Genomic DNA, 24,621 nt, shown 5'->3' with positions numbered 1-24,621 from the left:
TAAACCCTCGATTCCTTAAACATTTAGTGATACTGTTGCATTTCTTTACTTCAATGTGAATTAGTGGGGAACTTATTAGTGTGTTCTGATAATAAAACATTAATTAAGCATTGTGTGTAATGCATAGAGGAAAAATACCCTTCCCAGGATAAGAAATAGTAACTTTACAGAGGAAAACTAAAATCTATAATTTTAATGGTAAATTACTCAAAGATCTAATGAAATATTTTCAACTTATTGAGAGATACATACATATCTGCATCAATGTATTTAGAACATAGCTACATTACAGATAGAATCCATGCAGTAGATCTAGCTACATCAAAACTATATATAGCCTTGTTGCCCCATGTTGCTAACCAGACTGACATATAAAAGAATCAAGCTAAAGTGCCACTTCATGTATGAATTATCACTTATTCCTCATGGTGGGATTGCTATTTTTTAGCCAGAGTGCTAATACAGTCCAGGGATTACTTGCATTGCATAGCCAAAGTAATGATATTGTGAACCTTCTGTTAAAATCTTCACTCAATTTAGCTCAATTTTCTTATGTGCTATGTTGCACATCACAAACTGAAAGTAGTAAACTCATGGGAAATGCAACAAAATACCATTATACACTGGAACAGGTTGCCCAGAGAAATTGTGGAGCCTGCGTCTGTGGAGATAAACAAAACCCAACTGGATGTGGTCATAGACAACCTGCTCCAGCTGACTCTGCATGAGCAGGGAAGATTGAACTTGACCATCTCAAGAGGTCCCTTCCAACCAAAACACTTCTGTGATTCTGTGATGACTTCCATCAGTCTTCATTTCTGTCAGTGTCGTTCCTGTGTGTGAATGAATGCTCCTTTGTAAAACCATATAAACCTGAAGCCCCCTAGCATTTTATTCAGAATCTTCCCCTCATCCTTGGGTCACTTGCAGATTTGTTGTCACCAAAGTAAATTTTAGGTATGAAAGAGTTAAATTAACTTTTAGGCTTGATTTGGTCTGCCTTTGGCAGCTTGCTGCCTGTTGTTAAAAGCAATGCTACCCTAAATGGCACTGAGTTCTCTAGCTGCCGTTCAAACTTTTTCCTGGTTTATTCTAGCAGCTTCACTTTCTAATTCACATAGTTATCAAGAGATTAGTAGGTAGGGATATAAAATAATTCCTACTTGTTTTCGTATCCTACATCACCTAAGCAGTAAAATCATATATTTCATAGAATTAGTAGATAGTGTTGTGTGTTAACTGAAATAAAGGATAATACAAGAATTTACATCACGTTTGACTCTTGCTTCAGCGGCAGTTGTTTCTACAGTTAACTTTTTATGGCTCCATACTACAGTTTGTAAAATGTATCATGTGAACAACATTTCAGTTTGCAGCATAATGCACAATATTAACTTTTAAAATACATATTTGATGGGGTTTATTGAAAAGCAGGTAATATTATGTCGTGACTTTGATAAATGTCTAATCTTCAGTTGTGACATGTCACATGAAATTTTATGAGCAGAAATAACAACAAGCTTTGGAAAATTTTTATCTGCAGTCAGGTAGTAATTTATATTGGGTACTGCCCTCAAGGACGTTTGGTTTGGCTTTCTCCTGCTCCCACAGGATTTGTCCCATCATCACTTTACGGACACGCCCACAAAAAGTGCAAATGTGCCAGCAGTTACTTGTCAGGAAATAAACTGTATGTGCAAAATTTGAGAATAGCTTGTGTAATGAAACATGGGCTATATTTGTTATTTCATCAAACATGTAAAGTCATACATCTAGGAACTTTAAATAAATAAATGCAGGCAAGACTTCCAAGATAGAGGATTCTCCTGGGAATCAGATAAAACATGAAAGACTTGGGGCTTTTAGGAAACATGATGTCCCACCATGATGATAAGATGAAAGAGCCCAATGTGTTCCTGGGTGTATGAAGAGGATGAAAATTCAATAGCAGTAGAGAGGTTATATATATTTCATTTTTATCCTGCAATTGTCATGGCCACAGTCAAGTCCTGGTGCCCACAGTTCAGGGAATGTTTAAAAAAACTTTGTACAGACTCTGTCAAGGAAAGCTTTGAAAATTCATAGCATTGTGGCAAGCACTTAATAGGGACTAATTCAAGAAGCCAAATCAGTTTAGCTGATCAAAGAAACAGTGTCTGACTTGATCATGGCGTGGATGCTCATGTAGCGAGCAGAACTGTGACAAGGGGTGCCTCTGGTATCAATAATCAACAGATTTAACAAAAACCAGTGGCTGCCAGTTGAATTTAGATGCAAAAACAAATGTTCAAATGTGTAAGGTAGAGCCTGGCTGTTTCTTTTTCAAGGCATACCCTTATAACAGAAGTTAATTCAGGCAAACCCTGTAGCTTATGATAAGAAGGACATTAAACTAGATGATTAAAGTCTTTTCCTTTACAAATCTGTAAATTTTTCTGTCTTTGTCTGAATTTGTTGGGGAAATTGTCTTGATTTAATTTATATTGCTCTAAGTAGATTAACATATTCTCAATATACTCAGGATAGTACTCCTATCATTTAAAAAAGAAGAGATTATTTATTATTAGCTATTTTTCTCCATATACCTTCAGAAAAGTTGAAAAAAGGAGACAAAGTGTCTAGGGTTTATGATTGCTGACATTGGAAAAAATCCCAAATCACAGCATCTGCCATGGAGTATTGCCTCAGTAAGTTAGACCATGGCAGTGTGCTTTAGGCAGGCTATAAGGTAATGAAATCATGTTGACTAAAACTGACAGTTCAGTGACAGACAGTAATTATAGTATCAGTCTGATGCATTTTGTATAATATATAATTAGTACAGGTAATATCTTTAACATGGCATAATGGAGGGCAGGTAGCAAGACCTGACAAGTCACCAAGGCAGACAAGCTGTTGCATCTGAAGTTTTTATTTATCTAGTACCTGCAGCTCATCTTACTGCAGTTCTGTGCACAGTTTCAAATTATTGATGAGAAACTGGAGGTGTATCACAAATATTACCTAACAAATCTTAGCTTTCCTTTGTTATGTACGTGTATATATAATCACTCTGTTAAGGTTTTTATCTATTAAATTAATGATTAATGTGTAAAGAACTGAGTATAGTATAGGATTTCATGTTTGTGTATATCTGTGTACTGAATACTTTTACAGAATAGTGTTGTACATGTTGAGCCTTTGGAACAGGAGCTGTGAAGTTTGCTGGGTGGTTTTGCAGTGTTTGGAAGATACTTTATATATTTGTGGGGGTTTTTCATGGTTTGCTTATTTTTATCAGTCAGGTAAGAGTTTATTAAGGAGTGATGTATTTTGTACTGATACTAAAGATCAGTATAATTGATCTGCTATTGATACAGACAAATCTTCTCCAGGCTTTGTATTATAACAAAAATGCAGATTGCAAAGAATGATCAATATCTAAGTACAGGGCCAGGGGGAAGTACTAGGACAAGGGTAGCAAGAAGGAATTTGTACAACCTGTGGATTTTACTTAGTGAATTTTTTAATCAGCCTTTATAATTGGACTTTGTAACATGAAATGGGGATGTACTGACATGAAAATTAGTGGGACATCTGACTCCATTCCTGGCTGTGGGGAGAAACAGGTCAACAGAGGCTGCCAAAGCCAACGATGTTGGACCACTCCAAAATCCAGCTATGTGGTCAGCCCAGCCCAGTCTTACGGGGGTTTCCTTCAGACGCAGAAAAGCCACTCAAAATTCCTGTTTCTCATAGGTCTCCACTGTAAAGAGTCTACAGTTTGATTTTAGCTCTGTTGGGGTTTTGATAGATGTGGTCTTGGAAGATTGGTTACACATTGTACATGCATGATTATTCATTTTTGGTGTTCTTGGCAATGCAAAACATGCAGCATTTTTCAGACTGATGTGTTAAGTTGGAGAATGGCAGAGCTGAGAGTCATTTTGGCAATTTTAACTCTGGGTCCTGTTCATTCACAAAAATCCCTACACCAGGGGATTAGGGATTAAGGAGTACTATAATGGTCACTAAAGCTGAGAACAGAGTTAGTAATCATGGTAATGGCCTAGTCACTACTGTGAATACTGGAGTATTGTTTTCAGCTCTGTTTTCTAATTCACATCTTCCCACAAGGGACGTTATCCTTGGATGAGAGATGGTAATGGCTTGTAATCAGAGAATAAAGTGGAACGCAGGATGGATTGCCATGTCAAGAGCAAAATGAGTTTGGGGAAAGTATAGAAGCAGCTTACTGTCATTGGTGTATTGGACTAACATACAGTATCTATTGTAGAGCAATGTAAGTGGCATTCATAGTTCTATTCAGGAAGGATGGAAGCACGCAGTGTATCACCCACTTGCCTTATCTAATTCACCATTAGTTGTTTTCCCAATTAAAGAAGCATTTTCCTTCACAGTTCTGAAATTTCTTGGCAATGTATGCTGCCTATTTGGTCTAAGCAAAAAAGAAAGTTATGTGGACTATCAAGAAATAGAAACGATAATTATGCATGTCATCACTCTAAGAAAAACGTGCTTATGGAATATCAGTTTGAAATAAACCTGAGCTCAGGGTGTCAGATTTGATGATTTCATGAGCTAACATAAAGCAGTAGTAATGCAAAGTCTGATGATAAATCAGTTACCCATAAAAATAGAATTTCACTGCTTTTGTTAGGGCTGATTTACAGTTTCAGACCTCTGCATGGTGTCTGGATACTGAGGTATTAATCTTTAGTGAGATTCTATAATGGAAGATGTTACTGAACTGCAGAATTACTCAATAGTCTCTAAAAAGCTGCTGTCTATAAAGACTTAAATTTGTTCTGTCTTTGAGCAGTCTGGAAGCCACTTCAAAGATCCCTGTGATAGCCTAATATTGTGCCTGTTCCTCCTTTTCATTTGCCTCCCAAGAGTGCAGCTCAGGATGAACCTTGTAATGTCAGAGAGTCTGTGCAGTAGGTAAGGAAATGACAGGTTTTAAGCATGCAAGGGGAGAAGGAAATGATAGGCAAGAAAAAGAAGCAAGTGCTCTGCCAGTATTTGTATGCAAAAGAACATTCTTGTGCCTTTGACAGGGGCAAAATTTAAGACAACCTTTTTCTTGCTAGACAATGAATTTATAAAACTGTGGGACAGGTACACCATTCCTGAGCTGGAAAAACTGGCCTGATGGACATGAAGGAAATGTACAGCATTAAGAGCTTGGCATAAAACCAGTCCAGATACGAAGCTTTTCAAAAACTTAATACAGATGGATAGATCTCAGTATGGAAAATTTGTTTTTGTGGGGAGAATGCATACTGTCACATGTTTTACAAACTCATTTTCCTTGACTGAGAACACTTGAAAGAGTATCTGCATAATGACTTTTACATGCAGTCCTCTGGATCCTGCCACCCCCACCAGACATCTGCAAAGACAACTTCTGGTTATGAAAACTTTTTTCAATTATATTTTGATGTCACAGTTCCAATAGCCATGCAAAAGCAACAACTAGTGAAAGTCACTGGATGCAATGGCAACGCTTCTGTATGAATGGCTTTTGGAGGACAGGGCTATTAAAGCAGACAGAAAATAAGAGAAGAAACACTGTTATAAATCTTACCTTTCTTGGAGAGAGTTTCTGCCAGTGCTGCTTGAGGTGTCAGTCATGCTCTAACTTGTTTTCTTGCTCTTTCCCTCTAGCATCTGTGCAGTCCTTGGATTAGCAAGGCACATAAGCAATGCATATTAAGAAACTGCTTCCTGAAATAGTAGCCTTTCTCAAAACCCCAGCAGTTAGGCTGTTTTAGCATAGTGGGGAAGAGGGTAAGAATGAGAAAATAGGCAAGTGATCTTTAACACAGAATGTTGCCAGGGGAGAAGTACATAGGTCACAGATTTTGTAAGAGTAAGCAATTGTGGAAGATGACACATGTTTGGATGAGTAAGAGCATTGGATACAATGTAGAAATGAACTTGTCCCAGGATTAAGCAAAAGACTCTGGCATCTGGATGAGTGTCTGGCATGCAGACATCAGTTCTGCATTTGACTCTGAATCACGCCACTCTTTGTCTCTGCAAAAGGTAGCTTTCTGACAGAGTTCCTGTACTGCTCAGCTGACACCAGTGTCACATGCTGCAGCATATCAAATGGTGAGAGGAACAGCTGCTTGTAAAGGATGCTCACCACAATGCCAAGATCAGAAAGGAGCAGTAGAGGATCCCCTGAATGTTAAATTTTAAGCAACCTTGACAATTGAGAGAGATATGCAGGGATTCTCCCATATTTCTAGCCTTTGAACATTTTTATTTTGTGGGAGCTAAAAAGTGATGACCCAGGGGAGTAGTCCTATGCAGTTTTCACTGATCAGGCATGTACAAAGCTAATAGCATTGCCTACTCAGAATTCACTTTTTTAGAATATTAAAATAGCCAGCTGTGGTGTACGAGGCATGGACTTTGCAAGGATTGTGAAGCAAAGACAGTATTAGTTACAGCTTTTATAAGTTCATACTCTGTATGCGCGCTGCTAAAAACTTTATTATTGGTCAAACTCTACTGTCCCTGGGATACCTCGCCTGAGTCACGGAATCAGCATAATTATTTTCCCCAGCCGACTGCTCATAGTTAACAGCAATTCTCCAATTAAGGTTTTCAATCGAGGCCACTACACATAGCTCACAAAAATCAGGTAACCACATCATACACTGCGTCGGAGTTGGTACCATGCGAAGCAATGACCGCCAGTCATGCAGTGCAAGTGTATAGGACTCTGCCATCACTTCAAGAAGGGACATGGTGAATGTGCTGTGAATCCCCCCTTCCTGCACTGCTTTTCTTAACTCTTTAACAGCCTCATATTGCACAGGCTGCCACTCTGGAGGCTGATGTAGCTAATACAACACAGAACATGCCATCGTGACTCCCAAATCACCTCGCGTAAGTGCTTCTAGCTTGCATTCCCACCACTGATCCCCCGGACCCCCTTTCACCCTCCCCAAAAATACAGTCAACATGTCAGGGGGGGAGGAAAAAGGTCTGGTTCCTTTTCTGGACTTATAGGACCTGGATCAAAATGTTTCTCAGTGTCAATGGAATCATTGTCTGAGTTGTCCTGTTCCTGCACTTGGTCCTGTGCTGTGAGGGTTGCTGCAATCAGTGACAGGAGCTTTGGGGGCAGAGGAGGTGTGGGTGGAGTTGCCATCTTTGACAGTGTGTTGAGTCGCGCTGTCGGTGGAATTTACAGCCTCCCCTGGTTTAGCACCATTAGTAGAATTAGTTGACACTTGGCAATGAGTAGCCAGAATTTGCCACCAAGGTTCTAAATGCATTCCCGCTGTGGAGTTCCCCTCCGCGGCAGCATCATACAGTCGTCTGCCGACTGCTTGCCAGGCAGGGATTTGCAAAGTGCCATCAGGTGGAAAGTCTGGCACCTTGTCAGGGATCCATTCTAGCAGAGTCAGTAGTTGTGGACCCACCACAGCTCGTTGCTGAGTTGCAAGCAGCCGGCGCAATGCAGCCAGGCTGCGCTATTGGTCTCAGGATTATTTTCCTCCCGTCGTTCCCAACTGCTTACCTGTATTGTAGGTGATGGGTGCACAAAATTTTCCACAGATCCTGGTTCAGTTGGGCTACGGCATCAGTTTGGGTCCTGTGAGCCTCCCTCCTGAAAAAAAACCCCACTGTGGGGCACCTTTTGTGGTGTACAAGACACGACTTCATAAGGATTGCGAAGCAAAGACGTTTACTGTTAGTTACAACTTTTATAATTTCATACTCTGTATGTGTGCTGCTAAAAGCTTTATTATTGGTCAAACTCTATTGTCCACGAGCCCAGCCGCTGTTCACTATAGGCTACTCTCTGCTGTTCACACTGTCGCCTTATCTTCTAGAGGTGAGATCACATTCCTCCTTTGTTTCTATCTCATCCAGGTTTCTTCTCACACTCCCTCAAAGTTATTTAGCTCTTTGCTGCAGGCTCACAGCTGCACATTGTCAAAGCAAGGCCACAGCTGCATATTATCAACGTCAAAACCTCTGTTCCCTACAATCCAGCCTTACCACAAAATCCATAAGGCTTTTCTGAGAGTTCCTTGAGCTTAAACAGAAGATAGAGATATAACTTGTATTTGTGATGGTGTCTCTTTGGAATGATTGAAAAGAGAATGATTGTTAAGAATTCAAGAGCCAAGGCTATTCTGTTTGTGGATACATATAAAAGTACAGTCCTCTCTCATTATCTGAAATTGGGAAGTCCTTTTCAGTATTCTAACCCAGCATTCCAGGTTTTTTTGCGTCCTGGCTAAGAGGATCTTAGTTTGATGTATTTGTAAAAACTGTAACAACATATTTTCAAGTGTAAAGGAAGCTATCTTTTTTCTTTTCATAGACTCCAAAGTCATTTATTATTAATTATGGACCAAAGAGATGTAATTCAAATCTGAATCTGAGATCCCCCCAGTTTGGTTCAGCATTCCAGTTCAGTCTTCTCTTTACAAGGATTTGGTCAACTTGGTGGTGTTAGGTTGGTGGACTTTGCAGTTAACAGTTGAACTCAATGATCTTAAAGGTCTTTTCCAACCTAAACAATTCTGTGATTCAACATAATCATAAATACTCAAATAGTTGTAATGCCCTTCTACTTCTTGTTCCCTTATTAGAAAAGATGCTCAGCTGCAATTATCCAGAGCATCCTTTTCATGTATGCTGTGTTGCAACTGTAAAAATTGGCTTCCTGCCTTACTGGGAGAGTCAATGAACCTCACAGGAGTAGCAGAAAACTTGTAAAATAATCTCTCTGAAAATAGCAGTTGATTATTAAGAGTGGAAAAATCTCATCTTGATATAAGTAACAACTGTTTGACTGTCCCAGAGCAGCAAGTTGGTCACTTGTATTGGGGGATTTTTATCTATATTATTTTATTGTCTTTTATTTATTCTTCATTTCCAAGGACTGTGGCAGTTGTAAAACATAACTGTCCTCTCTCAAAGCTATCCAAAACACATGACAGGAAGTTTATCTTCCCTAGAAACACACAAATGTTTGAAAGTAGTCTGTCAGTGGAAATACTCCATGCTTTCATGATGTAGCCTGCTATTTGGAATCTCTTGAATGAATCTGTGTCAAGTTATCTATGAACATAATATTGCCAACAAAGGCACCCATGGAAGTGAAAAAGGGAAATGTATTAGAGAAAGTTACGGTTAGCAGAGAGGGGGTGTGAGTTTTAAATTGTAGGGTAAAAAATACTTCTGGGTTTGTAATCTCTGAATATGATCCTACTCTCATTGAAAGCAGTGGCAATACACTTTCAACCTGAGTGAAAGTAGGCTTAACTTCCTTGTTTTCACCTCATCAATCTGCTAGGGCAATTCTGACTTTCTGATGTGACCACCTAGGTATCTAAATTACATTGTGTCTGAAGTTTTCTGGTTTCCACTCTGAAGTAATGCTTACAGCCTCTTTAGCACATTTCCAATCCAAGTGATACCAGGTGAGGTTATATATAAAAAATCACTTTACCTGCCAGAGGAATGTACCTATCAAAGAAATAGTGCAAAACCTCTTAGCAGCATCCACCTATAATTCTAGCAGAATTGAATAGGAAGTAAGGAATAATACTATAGTTGATAGACTGCAGAATGAATTATGTGAGGCTGGGTATAATTACTGAAACTGGAATTTGACCAGGGTGCCAAAACTGACATTTGGTTTTGCATTGCAGTTTTTTGTCATTAATCCCATGGGATGTAAAAATGCAACATTGCTAGCACTGAAACTGATGTTAATATGTAGGCCAAGGTCAAATAAAAACTGCCTGTATGTAGTGATGCAGATTTAATGATTTTGGTTTCTAATTAGTTCATCTTTTCAGATATATGTTTAGGTTTTCTTCAACTATGGGAGGTGGGTGGGATGGGGGTGTCCTAGTTACCTGCACTTTTTTTGCCTTAAACTTGTTTTCAGAGTGCAGATATGAACAGCACATGCAACATATCTTCTGTTACTATTGTCATCTTATTACAGGACAGTCCAGAGCAGCCATGATACCTCCAAAACAGCCAAGGCAACCGAAGGGGGCTTTGGATGATGCCATTGCCTTTGGAGGACTAGTAGACCAGGAGACAATGAACAACTTACAACCAACACCACCTCCACTGCCAAAGAAAACAATTTTGAGAGCTAACACAGAGCCAACTCCCAGAGAACTCCAGAAGCAGGCTCTGGAGAACAACCTGTGCATTGTGGCCAATCCCACCTATGATATCGACACCAACTGGGAAGCAAGCAGTGCCTGCTCTTCGGTCAGCCTGGAGCTCAAGGTACTGGACAACGAGTCTGGAGATTCCTTGGACAGGCCTACAGAAAAACTAAGGGCAACCACCTCAGCAACTAACAGTGTTTCCAGCCTAACCACTATCAGTATTAAGGACCGGTGTTCCAATAGCATGGAGTCTCTAACAGGGAGGCGCATCTCACAGACTAAGCAGGGCAAAGGTGTCCAGAAGCCACAAAGGCAAGCACTTTATCGAGGAATTGAAAATTGGGAAGAGGTGGTAGGTAAAATCCGAAGCCTTCACACAGATTCACTCAAGAAGCTGGCACTTAAATGTGAAGACTTGTTCATGGCTGGACAGAAAGACCAGTTGCGATTCGGGGTGGACAGCTGGTCAGATTTCAGGCTAACCAGTGACAAGCCATGCTGCGAGGCAGGCGATGCAGTTTACTACCCAGCTTCATATGCAAAAGATCCTCTCAACAATTATGCAGTCAAGGTAAGAGGGGCTTGAAAAAGGGTAATCTAGACAGCAATGACAACATGTAACAACAATAACCATAATCTGCAACACACGCAGTAGTGATAGGTCCTACAAATATAAGTGTGTGCTGCTTGCAAAGCAGCAGCACTCTGAAAATGAACATTCCCAAGACACAGGTGCTTCCTTCTATAAAGAACCATGTGTGGCCTTGGTATCTGCTGTTTCATCCGTTTTTCTTGCAGCACCAAAATTATTGAAACAAATCAACACAACTCAGTCTTTACCATAGTCATTGTTTAATGAACTATTGAAGAAAAAGCTGTATTATTTTAACACATGACAGCAGTTTTTTGGAAACCTGCAGTAACAAAATCCTTTGATTCATCTGCAAGCAGATGATGCTAAATTATTCCTTGTAGATAGGGAAGATTTCAAAATTCTCCGTTTTCAGAGCCATGTAATTTTAAAGGTAAAGTATCTTTCCATTCCCATACAAGGTCTTATATTTTCACCAGTGTGCATTACCAGCCTTTCAAAAGCTCTGTCTAGCCATCAGTGTTGCCATATAAGCTACACTAAGAAAAGAGTGAAACTTGTCAGTGTTAAGTTTTGTGGTCTTTTACTAAACAAACAGTTGATTTGTGTCTAGTTTATTCTTCAGCTAACACATAAGTAAGATTTAATAGATTTGCTCCTAATATATTAATAAATAGTTGGCAGGTAGTTCTTCCTGAGCGGCTTATTCTACAGCGTTCAATGCTTATCTGGTAGGGTGATAGTGAGAAAGACAGCAGAGACTCACAGCTTCCTGTGTGACCTTGAGTAAATCATTGAACTCCTGACTCCTTCCTGTTGGAACTGAGATAAAACGTTTATTGCCAAACACAAGTGTGAGGCCTAATTGATTATTCCTAATAGAGCTTTTTGACATTCCCAGAAGGGTGATGCTTTACAGGAACAAAATGTTGTTACCGCTCCTGCATGGTCATGTACAGGAAAGGGATAAAAAACTGAAAGATAAGATCGGTGCAAGTGATAGGTTCTTCTGAAACTTGAAAAGGCATCTTTTTAAGGCAGATTTGTGGGCATAACCATTCATGTTTCTTCACTTATGAAAGGACCTCTTTCTGACAAGATGTGAAAGGAAATATGGATGTCTTGTAGATGCCACATCCAGTGGCATCTTGGCAAATCAGCCAAGAGCCAGACCATGAGTATATCTTGCAATCGACTCTGGTTGCAGAATCAACAGTCTGGCATTGCTCAGTTTGGGGTTTTTTGGGTTTATTGCAATGACACAAAAATGGTTGCTTGTAGGACCCAAAGTGGTATTTTTCTACGTAAGCAGGTTTGGGTTATCGCTGACGTGATTCCTTTTTGCACAGTATGGACCTGCTCTTAAAGTATTCTCTGACAGGCAAGACCTATGTACTTGTTTTCTTATCTACTGTTCTCTTAAATATGCTTCTTTTGTAGAAAGCCAGTGAGAAGAATGAGCAGCAACATAGCATGGTCAAATATGATTTTTTTTCTCTCTTAATTCACATGCCTTAAAAATTGTTCTCAGACTAACACAATTAATTGCAGGTGTGATGGTCTTGAGAGTGAGTGAAATATCCACAAAACGTCCTTGGGCAGGAGGTCACCATGTGCTGTTACAACGAGAGGAAAAGTTACTCTTAAAAATACCCTCCCTAGCACTTCATGTGATACTCTCACTACACATGTTCTCTGGTTTCTTTAAAAGCCAAGCAGGACCAGCATACAGGATTACTACTGTCTTTCCATTTTCTCTTTCACATATCTTAAACATTATACATTCAGCTGAGTTAGGTTCTCTTCAGTTGTGTGTTTCTTCAGCGCATATTTTCATTACTGCATTCTCTATGCTAATACATTTAATTATATAGCATTGTTTAAACTGTGGTTACTGGATATTTTTTTCCCCTATAATCAGTTATACTAGATTTCAACTTTGTCTTAATATTTGCCCCAAGTTGATCTTTGACTTACAAGCCATCAGTCCAGGATCACATTTGTACAAAATCTCATGTCAGATTGCCATTACATTATGCAGAGATTTGGGGAATTTAGCTTTAACAAATCTTATTTTGAGTACTTTTTGTGTGAGCTGAATTACAATGTCTCTCCAACAAATAAGCTGTGTGTTCCTGCCATCTTAAATCCCTTGTCCCCAAAACAGGATGTCAAAAGTAGTGACATTAAAATTACTGGCGTGCCTATTGAATCCAAACTGTAGTTGTCCTGTTATTTATCAAGCCTTAGAAATACACTTTCAAAGTGTAAATGGAACAACATCTTTGGACAGTGGACATTTATGTAGTTCTTTTGAGTTTTGTAGAACTACCTAAGCAACACTGGGTAACAATTCAGACACTTTTTAAGTTCTATGATTTTAATATTAGATTTGAGAAAAAAATGTGATCATGGGATTTTATAATTATTATTTTCTTTGTAGAAAACGAGATTCATCTCAAGCAGTGTCAAAAGTCTTAATGCATAAGTAAAAAAAAAAATTACATTTTCATATTTTATCTCCAAAAGTAGAAATTACAGAAGCACTACCAAACATTAAGCTTTAACCATTTGACTACTGCTGAATTAAATTTAAAAGAATGAACCTTTTGTGCAGTATGAATGATGTACCATTGATGGATGTACCAGTGCACCTTTATATTCTGGTGGAATCACCAGCAAAAGCTGCTCTGATAAATTTGGTGAACAAGCACAACTTGTTCTGTTGTTGTGGATAATCAGAAGTATTGTTTGTAGGGCTGTGTTGTTTCAAAGCATTGTATTAGGCTTTTTGCTTCACTGTCACCTGATCTAGTAAATATCCTGTGCAAAAAAGTTGCAGCCATGTAGAAATCATTTTGACTGAAACATTCTAAATAAAAACAGTAAATAATTCATGATCAGAAAACTACTTTTCCAAGAAATTCCCTTACAGGAAAGGTTTCCGTAAAAATCCAGTCCCTCAGGTATTTTTCCTTCACTAAGTGCAGTACCACCTTCTAAGTAGTGGATAGATCCAGGACAATGCGGATAAACATTCCTCTTAAACCACAGTCTTATCAGTAATTCCAAATATGTAGTGGAAAAGTTAACACTAAAGTAAAAGCAGCAGTAAGCACTAGTGTTTTGTACAAAGTGGACTGGATGAGTTTACGTCTTAGTATCCCTAAGGCAGTGATACAGCAGGGATTGTTTTTATTAAAAAAACCAACAAACTCAATAATAGTTAGACAAGATAATTACTGTCAGTGAGGTAAACTACTTCCACTTCCAGTTTAAAATTCTTAAGGAAATTACTGTACAGTATCATAGACAGACACACAGAAATCATGATTCAGAGTCCACACAGAACAATACAGATCTAAAAAACCCAGCAGGGTTATGGCCTGCAGCATGTGTGTGTTCTGGCCACAGCCACGTGTTGCAATGCGGTTCAGGTAGGATAACAGGAACTGCAAAGGTGCAGACAGCTCAAAAGGAGCAGTTAAAATTTATTGCTTTGATTGCCACAGGCAGCAGAAGTTCTAGCAGTAAAACCTTAGGATTTCTGCAATGGTTCCAGTCCCAAGTATAAAATAGGGCAGTGCAGAAGTAAATAGTATTGGGCTGAATTTGGCTGACAGTTTCCTAGAGGCAGCAGGCAATTATTTTCTAGTTATGTTTAGTTTGTCACAGTGTGCTAGCATGTTTTTTTGGTATTCAGTTTCCTAGTGGAGCTTCTTGGCAGTAAAGGCCATCCCAGAACTTCATGCTTCAGATCAAAATAAAGCTACATATGTTAAAATTTTAGCCCATTCCAAGTTCAGTCACAGCAGAGTAGCATTCTGAATTTTGGCACATCATTAAAAAGTCAAAGCCAGATCAAGAAAACGAGGTCAATCAGAGATCAAACTGACCTTCTTGGAAAACAAGGCTATGCCAAGAACAAGCTATCAGTTTGGGATTAGCAAGCTTTCATTCTGCACAGAATTTCATTTGCAGTTGTCCCTCTGTGCAACACAACAAAGTAGCACAGATGGTACAGTCTTTGTGATCTTCTGTGTTTCTCACTTGTAAATTAATTTGCCACAATATTCATCGTACTTTTAAGTTCATGAACGCCCTGTAAAATGCATAGGACAGAGTGGAAATGAGATTCCCTACTGGTAAAGTGTAAGTCAGCTGATGGCACAGTAGGCTACTGGACTCATAAAGGAAAAATAAAAGCTAAGGCAGAACAGTTTTTAGAAGCTCTGAAACATTAAAATCTTGCTTCTTAGGGATGGAGGCAGGAGAAAATTGAAATGGCAGGATAAAGAGAAACCTGTCCTGTCCCTATAAATGTAATGGAAGTTTAGCTCATATGGATGCATTACAGAAAAGACACGTGATGACAGTGCATTCCTGTGGGTGTGTGATCGTTTGATCATATGCTCAAATATTGTGTGCATGTTTCTTTGTATCTCCTATTGCTGTTGATTATTTTTATCTTGTTCAAGCTTCACACAAAGCTGAGAGAACAACACAGAATAAAACTGTTACATGCGTTAAGATAGTCTGCCAAAGGTCAGTTCAGTAAAAAAAATTTCAGTGCTTCTGTTTAGGGCTAGACTGTGGATACCCATCAACAAAGTACATATTAAAAAAAAACCAACCATAGAATTTGCAAATGTATGAGTTATTGTTATGTCTCTTCTGTCTATTTTCTTCCCCCAGATTTGTAAAAGCAAAGCTAAAGAATCCCAGCAGTATTATCACAGCCTATCTATCCGGCAGAGTCTGGCTATCAACTTTAACATCCAACAGGATTGTGGCCATTTCCTTGCTGAAGTGCCAGTTCGTCTCCTTCCGTGGGAGGATGCCGAAGCACCAGAGGTGGAAGAAGAGGAGCAGGAAGAAGAGGAGAAAGAGCCTGAGCAAAAGAACAGAGACGCTCCTTCCAATACAAAGGCTTCACAGAAAGACAGCTCAAGCAACCAGGGGACCACCAGCAAGCCACGCAGCCGTGTTGTGGTCATCACAAGGGAGGTCCCATACTTAACGGTGGCTGACTTTGTGCGAGAATCTGCACCCCGCCATGCAAAAAGCCCAGATTTATATGAGAGGCAGGTCTGTCTACTCCTGTTACAGCTGTGTTTGGGCCTGGAGCACCTGAAACCCTATCACATCACACACTGTGATCTGCGGTTAGAGAACCTGCTGCTGGTTCATTCCAGACCAGGAGGCAGCCCTCTGACCTCTGAGTCCGTGGAACCCAGTACCAACACTGCTTGCCCAGCCAGATTAATAGTAAGCAATTTTTCCCAGGCCAAGCAGAAAAGTCACATGGTGGATCCTGAGATCCTACGGGATCAGTCGCGCTTGGCTCCAGAAATCATCACTGCAACACAGTACAAAAAGTGTGATGAGTTCCAGACTGGCATCCTCATCTACGAAATGCTGCACTTGCCCAATCCCTTTGATGAGAATCCAGAGCTGAAGGAGAAGGAGTATACTCGTGCTGATCTCCCCAAGATTCCTTGCCGTTCCCTCTACTCTCAAGGGCTTCAACAACTTGCCAGCTTCCTGCTGAATCCCAACCCTTCAGAGAGGATCCTGATATCAGAAGCCAAGGGAATCCTTCAGTGTTTGCTTTGGGGTCCACGTGAGGACTTGTTCCATGCTCTAAGTACATCTTCTAACCCCTCGCGGAGAGATGCCGTACTTCAGAACTGGCTGGATATAAAAAGGACGCTGCTGATGATCAAGTTTGCAGAGAAGTCCTTGGACAGGGACTGTGGAGTTATTCTGGAAGACTGGCTTTGTTGTCAGTATCTGGCTTTTGCCACTATAGACTCACTTCATCGCATTGTGAGAATCATGCAGCAGCACTAGTTTGTAGAGCCTGTTGCTTTTCATGAAGCACCCCCCACCTCCACCCCAGCCCTCACCCCAGCCTGCCCTAGGGCTCACACTTTGTACAAGTGTTAAAAAATAGCCCAGGTATCAAAGCCAGCAACTCTGAGCAAATAGGTTCTAATTGGAGAAACTGCATCATGTACCCAATGTGACAGAAACTTTACCGTTTTGCCAGGCCTGTTAGGGATTGATTATATATACACACGACTGCATTTGGATCAGACAGTATGTAACATGATTAGTATCTAGCTGAAAAGGAGCGCAAACTTTGATACCACTATTTCTACCACTGCAGTAAACAAATTGCCCTCCTCTTCTGGATAGTTTCTGCCATTTCTGTGTAGCATTGGTTAGCGAATAGCAGTAACCATAAGCAGAGATGAATTAGTTGTAAATGTGAGATGAATGATCCACTCATTTGCTTCCATTCTACATACCATGAAAAATTTTCTCTTAGCTTAGTCAGCCCTCCACAAGCGGGCTGGACTCCTCTTTCCTTTGGTCTCAGCCAAACAGATCCTGATCTTTTCTTTTACATGTTACACCTTCCTTTTTGTCTTTCCAGATGTGGTTATCCTGCTGACTGCTGCAAGTGTCAGTGGGCAGTAAGCATTGGTGTTCAGTCTTCTTCCCTCCTTCACTGCCTCTGACTCACTGCCTACCTATATCCTTTCTAACCACAGATCCACGATTTCAACAGTGCTGCCTTAATCAGACTGTTGCCCCTTAGCTTAAGACCTCTGCATTAAAAAGCAGAGTATGCACACTTCATCTATCCCATTTCCTACATGACATTCACCAGCCTGGACTGTTGATGTACTGTAGCTGTTACTACATTTATACAAGAACAATACAACACATGGTGGGCAATTGACATTCCCCTTCCACTGCAAAAGGCACTAAAGCCTGACTTGAAATGGATAGGATGTACATAACCTTTCTGACAATCACTGCTATGGACTGGGGATCAAAATAACAGCCACCTCTTGTGTTTTATTTTGGTCTCTCTTGTCACTTGTGCCATATTGTGAAGTGGGACTGAAATTGGCTCTGTTGGTACGCTGGCAGGAGATAGAAATGTTTAGAGCTTGTCTGTGTGTAGCTAACAGGCCACATGGAGACACTTCTACTGCAGACACAGTTCTCTGAAGGGTAGAAGCAAGGGGGCAGAAACACTGTTGTCTAATTATTGAGGGAGCTGATAAGTTTGGCAGCCACAGCCAACAGTATCGTGATCCATTTTTCCCACAGCAGTGTTTGGCTGCATCTCTCTTTTTGTTTTAACTAGCGTTTTCTAATGTTGCTATAGACAACAGCCTAATAATGGAATGTTGTCAGAATAGCTTAAAGAGCATTGTAGAGTTTTGGACTAGAGCAGGAATTAGTGAGGATTCGAGACAGAATTTTTAAAAACTTAACCTGAAGGAGCTTTTCACTTTCAGAGGCCGCTGTTGACTTCCTTCCCTGACCTAATGGCTGTTTCCTATGGAACCTCTGCAGTTGTACAGACGGTGTCTTTGCTCAGTATTGCTAGGCTCTGAATTGTTTCCTGAATTGCTTTGAAGAATTGATCTGGATGCAGGGGGAAAAGTGATACTGAATGTTCTGACCCAGGTGATGGAAAGCAGACAGCCCTAGTTATGAGCCTGTGCTTCTCTCCTATGGATCTATGTGCAATTCTTGTATGTATTTTTTAAAGCTGTACATTACAGTGTTCACTTTACACACCAGCCTTTACCTGATGCTAGGTCTGCAGCCCCTTCCTTTACTTTACTGGCACATAAATGCACAGATATCCATGTGTTCTTTTTATGGATTGATGTTTCATTTTAATTGTTAAAACTGTGAGGAATCAATTCACTTCAGCCTTGAAACAAATAGCCACTTTATACAGCATATGCATGCTTGGACCAGATGCATGGAAACTGAACAAACAGTCCTGCAGGCTTAAAAGTCAGCAAAGCTAGCTCTGGATCCACACCATACATTTGGAGGAGTTGAAATGTCTGTATCTCTGGCATCTATCAGAGCTAAGCTGAATTGTGTGTGGAAGCCTACATCGATTGTGCTGTAGTATAGACTGTCTTTGTGACCTTTCTAAATATTTTTTTGAAACTTCTGATTATTATTCTTCTGTTTGATTCACCTGTATCAGTGAAGGATCAGGCAAGGATAAGGATAATATATTTTAATGTGATATATATTTTTTTCTTCCCCTTTTCAGCAAAAAGGTTAGGGATGACGGCATTGATGCAGAAAAAGAGGACAGTGCATTAAAAGCCCAAGTGCAATGTACGTGGTTGAGGTAATCCCACTACATCAGGAAAGCAAGTTTCTACACTACTGCTGAGCAGCTCACAGAAGAACCTTCACAGAGACTCACACACACGTTCAGTGCAGCCCTCCTTTATCTGGACACAGGAGGGCAATGCTCTCATAGATTAAATACACTGAGCATGACAAGTCACTCACATACTATCTATTAGCTATTAGTTACAATGTGTTGAGCTATGAGTAGAGCTTCTTGTTCTCTGTGGTCTGGTTTTGTGTTTGTTTCGTAGTGCATGTGTGCACATAACTTCTTGCCTAACTCCTACAGGCTGTACGAGCAATTCTTGGACCACTGCCATCGCAGTGGGCTGATTCCTTGAAGCTGGTAGGTGTCTCTGGATGCATGTTCTCAGTGCCACTTGCATGTCAACACGTACATGCAAAGTTGAATTGTGAATGTTTTACAACCATACGCATTTAATGCAGGTGGTCCGAAGCCTTTGTATCTCTAGCTATCTAATTTCAGTTTGTAACTTTTGTGATGAACCAATACTCATTTTAGCTCTGCAGCATAATCAAGCATGGATAGATGTTCACTACCAATCTCTTTCTTGTGCAGCACTGGGTAAACTTTAGCTATTTGTAATGTCGTGTGTTTTTCTTCTTTAAAAAAGAAAGAATGGTCAAAGTAGTCAAACACAATCGGTCCCAAGCTATTCCTTGAAGAGCTTGAGGCTGACTTTGCAGATTTGCCCATAGCTGATGATTGTAACTGTGTTTGTGGTGGCCCTTCATACTAGCAACAGATTGTGCCACATAAATATATGAGAATGTATGTATTAAACTGATTGTAAACAAATCCTAAGAATGCTACAGCATAATTGCTAGGCAAAAGGAAAAAAACCCGCTCTGTTTGTAACTGGGATCCTGTGTATGACAGGAACAAAACCCCTGGCTGTGCATGTTATATCTTACTTGAATATGTGCACAGATCTTGAAATTTTTTTTAGCAATGTTGCACTTTCAGTTGAGTTCAAGAAATAGGAAGAGCTGCAAATCTAAGATAACAGTATTGACTGTAAATATATATTTTTCTATTAATAAAAGTTGTCATTCAAATATTTTTAACATGAACTCTAAAGATTTTTCCAGTGGAAACTAATCTCTGGAAAAATCAAATGCTTGTTTTGGAGAATTACGATGAGTGGTTTCTGATCATATTAGAGCCATTAAAAACCTCTCTAATGTTACAGAGAGAGTACAGTGATTGGATTCACAATGTTTAGTGCCTTGTCAAAAACTAAAATGTAGCTGGTCAGTGGTGGAGATCTTATTCTTTTCATAATAGCCCTAGAAATAATACTGCCCACATTAAGTTGCAAAAGTCTTTACAAAATTAAATGCTGTACTTTGTATGGTACTGGGTTGATCTATTCAGTGAGATTTGGTTCTGGAGTTTATGTGAACGAGTTCTTTTTAAGTTGCTTGTAGTGTAGCATAAACCTGAAGTAACAAAACTGTGGGCTTTCAAATTTGGGATCTGCACAGGGAGAATAACAGTGGATAACAAGTCAATTGGTCTAGACTGACCACAGCATCAAAAGAGGCCTATTGCTTTGACAATCTACTGCAGACACTCAGCTTCCAGGAGCTGAGGAATCTGATTAGTCTGGAAGAAGCAGTGAAGGTCAGATGGGCTGCTCCTGCTGTAGGTAGTGGATGTGCTGCACACCATACTCTGTGGTGTGAAATGCAAATCTCTGTTAAAACAATTGTAAAAAATTACTCCTGAGATGTTATGGAAAATGGTTATGTTTTGTATTTCTTAAATGGGGATTACTTACTCACTAATCTCTCAAACCTCAGATCTGATCCAGTCAATACCTGGTGAATATAAAGAGAATCTACTGGTAACTTCCCTACAGATTTTCAGGAATGAGGGAATCCAGAATTTTATTCTGGAGCCCCTGGAACGTCGAAATATAGAAGCCTGGTCTTACTTCAATATTCAGATATGATGAAATCAGTAACTCAAGCTAGGATGTAATGTTGCTGGCCCACAGACAAGAAAGCCTGCAGCATTTACAGAGATGTTTCACCTTCAATCTTTTATGCTACGCACATCCCGGCAGCGCCCAGAAGGTATGAATCGATCATCTTGACATTTTAACACAGGGGAATTTCCACATATTAGAGAGAGAAATACATTATTTAAATAAATCACATCTGTTAGGGTTCACCTACTTGGAGAATTTATTCAGCAGCTTCACACTGTAGGTCCTTAACTTTAACATGTAAAAATAGTATTTGCTGCTGAAATGAAATGTATCTGTTTCTCAATTCTTGTGCTGAGATCCCCCACCTAAATTAATTTCTTTTTTTTGTAATAGCAATTAAACTCATATGTAAATATAAATTTAATAGTCCTGTGTTCATTTAAATAAATTTTAACTTTTCTGAGGGATACAATGGAAACAGAATCAGACTTTTTAATGCACTTTCCCCAAATAGGAATTAAGCTGTTTCTCTGTAGAAACAGTACATGACCATTATTCCCTGCGTGACTAAGCCATCTATTTTACTCTGATTTTGCAGAGGTAGGGTTGGTTCTGCTAAAACTCCTAAAACCTAGAGAACAGAGCCCTTCAGTCCATGTAGAGAGAGATGTGTTGATGATTTAGTTATGCAGGAAGATAACATCAAAGATGTGCAGAATAGAATTTTAAATACCTCTATATAAATACACCTGTGGAAATATTCTGTAAACAATTCATCTGGATTCCAAACACTTCAAGAGAGGAATACACAAAAAATATTTCTCAGAAGAAATACTGGGGATAAATTTCTTCAGAAGGAGCAAGTATTTCCCACTGTTGTGTTGCAGAGAATTTCTAGTAGGCGTTTGTATGGATTTTATTATTCATCTGGATGCAGTATTAGAAGGATGGTGATTTTGAATAGGTGTAGAATGTAATTTAAATAATTTCCTATAACTCTTGCATTGGTGTTCCACTTGGCATTTAGTTGGAAACCACAGAATGCTTTCAGATCAAGCAGAGTTGCCAGTGAGACATGAAATACTCGACTTTACCTGTACATAAGCATTTTACCACTCTACAGATTTTGAGAATTTGGTTTGTACTTCAGACTATGAAGAGTTTATTTTTTTTTCTCCATAAATTAAAGGGTAAGATTTCAGGGATTTAGAAGAGGTTGGAACTTTTTTTACATGGATGAAATATTTGTTCATATATATATATACACATACATACATATATATATATGAGTGCCTGTGGGCATATTTTAATATATATATGTATGTATATGAATTTTTGTATCCCAAAAGTATTCTTGGTCCCTTTTTGCCTGAAAATATATATATTATATATTGTATATATAATATATATTTAAGAGTATGTAAATTTGAATATAGTCCCTTCATAAATAACACCTCTTAAAAAATGACTCAAAACTTCTGTTTCTTTGTCCTTTGGCTTGTTGGTATTAGAAGGTTTTGCAATTGAAATCCTTGGGTTTTTTTCTTTTAAAACTTAATTATGCTGAGCATTTAAGAATATGCTCTTGTTTTTAATAAAAGAGGGAAATTTATTTTTAAATTAGGGATTCCGAAATCAGTGGACTTTTATAAATGGGATTTCTTTAAATCCCTTGAATAAGGGATTTTATTTTTTTTTTTCAGATCCATTCTTGTGGGTAATTTGTATTTGGAATTCCTGGTTGCATTGCTTTATCTGGTGCTTCATATTGATATTTACACATTTTTATATAAATAAGTATATAAACTTCAAGCCTTCCTTTGTGATTGGGGCAGTTACACTCTGGTTTGCTGTGGTACTTTGCTGTGTACTCTGTGGCATTCATGTTACTGTGTAAATAAACTAGTTTTATTACACTCAAAATCAAACTTGCAGTTGTCTTATTTTTTCTCTCATCCTAGGTAATTAGACAAAAATGTGTATTTCTGAGGAAGATGCATGTGGCAAGTCCAGCAGAAGATTTTACTACAAGAATAGCTGGCTGCTTTGCAGCTGCAGCTAGTGTGCAAGTGTGGCAGATACAGACTTCAGTTGATGACACTGATGCTCAGCACCTCCAGCCATGCCATCATGGTGGCCGGGCATCCCAGCTGCATGAATTGCCAGTGCTTGAGACATTGTGCCACCTCCCATATCTGGTGTTTTCCCCAGAAGTCTCACCATGGCAGGCAATACTTTGGCTCCATCTGGACATGTGGCCCCGGTAGCCCAAAAACAAACCGGCCCCCAGCAGCTGCTGTTGATCGAACCAGCATCTTTTAAGGCCGCCTCGGAGGGAAGTGACTTGACACATTAGTGAAAATGGGGACAGCCACATGTCCACACTGGGGCAACCATTATCCACTGAAGGACTGGAGCCAAAGTTAGCAGTTCCCCTAATGTGGACAGGGCTTAAATGACCTGCTGTGAAGGAATAATATGACCTTAAGTCACATTTTTGTATGCTGTGACAAAGCAGGATGTCTCTAAGGCAGTCATCTGCCGTGGAGTTCATTTTGTGTCTGATCTGTTCATTACCTTGATGCATACATCCTGATGGAGGGTCTGTGAAAAACAGCTGGGATCTTCGCATCTTCGATGCATCTTCGATGATCATGCAGACACACTTCAGTGAGAGTGAGATCAAACAGCTCAGTTTTGTACCCAGATTGGACAGGCAGCAATGGTGGCTGCAAAATCTAATTTATTAGCATAGAACTGATGACACCATACACATTGGAGCAATTTTGTGCTTCTGCATGACAATCACACTGCTCACAAATACTCTTTAAAAAAACCAAGCACCTCCAAAAAAGCACCCTGAGGGCTCTGTTCTTCCCACAGTTGCAGTGGCTTTGCACAGGTATGTCATCAATTTCAATGTGATCAGAATTAGTCTAGAGTGTACCTGCTACAGGCCTTTCACATTTATTCCTTAAGACAATTGTTTCAAAGCCTTTCAAAACCAGTTTAATCTATTATCCTCATCCTTTTTAAAAATACAAACTAACTGACTCCAGAGGTGTCAGTAAATACGCAACATGTATAATAGCCTGACAGATACTTTGGCTTTGCCAGAGTAATCCCTGTTCACTTCAACAAAGCGCCATGGACTTAGCAAAACAGAGTTAAATTATGCCATTTGTCAGTGGCAATCGCCGCTCTGGAGGGAAAATAGGCAAAAATAGACTGAAATCTTGTCAAGATGTAATAATTGTACTAGTTTAACTAAAATCTGTTTGAAATTAATTCAGTTATGTCAATGCAATCTCTCTTGTGGGTGTCCTTAAGCAGTAGCAGTTTGGCATTCTCATTTCAGCTTGTGCCAGACCTGAATGCAAGCGAAGCCAACAGATGCCTAGTTTTGGCTGACATAAGAATGTCTCTGTCAGGTTTCTTACCAACTCAGAAATTCACCTTATAGTAGACAGGTCCTAAAGATCTATGTTCCTCTACAAGAGAAACATTTTTCTAGAAACCCTCCACACATCACTTAAGCTGTGCAGGCTGCTGCTTTTGCCCAGGTTAGTGAGCTTCTATGCTGCCGTATATGTACGACACCATCCTCCTTACCCAGCAGTGGTTTTTACCAGAATCAGAAGCAGCTAGCTCACAAGGCAAAATGTTCAAGTTAAATATTTGCCGCAATCTATCCTGCGGAGAGGCTGTCGTT

General features: G+C 39.6%; 1 protein-coding gene across 6 annotated transcripts in view; it reads left to right on the top strand.

The window, feature by feature from the left end:
* The window catches only part of PEAK1 (pseudopodium enriched atypical kinase 1), a 119,776-nt gene extending 96,944 nt beyond the window's left edge, over positions 1-22,832 (top strand). For 5 of the 6 annotated variants that reach the window (XM_040600075.1, XM_040600077.1, XM_040600073.1 and 2 more), the window contains 2 exons: positions 9,995-10,743; positions 15,460-22,832. In XM_040600075.1, coding sequence (XP_040456009.1) covers positions 9,995-10,743; positions 15,460-16,617 — 1,907 coding nt within the window. In that variant the 3' untranslated portion in view covers positions 16,618-22,832. Of the gene's footprint in view, positions 1-9,994; positions 10,744-15,459 lie in introns of those variants that run through there. The other variant, XM_040600078.1, reaches the window with a different exon arrangement.
* Positions 22,833-24,621: the final 1,789 nt, after the last annotated feature.

This window comes from Falco naumanni, chromosome 7, assembly GCF_017639655.2.
Source record: "Falco naumanni isolate bFalNau1 chromosome 7, bFalNau1.pat, whole genome shotgun sequence".
NCBI lineage: Eukaryota > Metazoa > Chordata > Aves > Falconiformes > Falconidae > Falco > Falco naumanni.
Note: the sequence above shows the minus strand (reverse complement) of the source record. Positions and strands in the feature narration are given on the sequence as shown.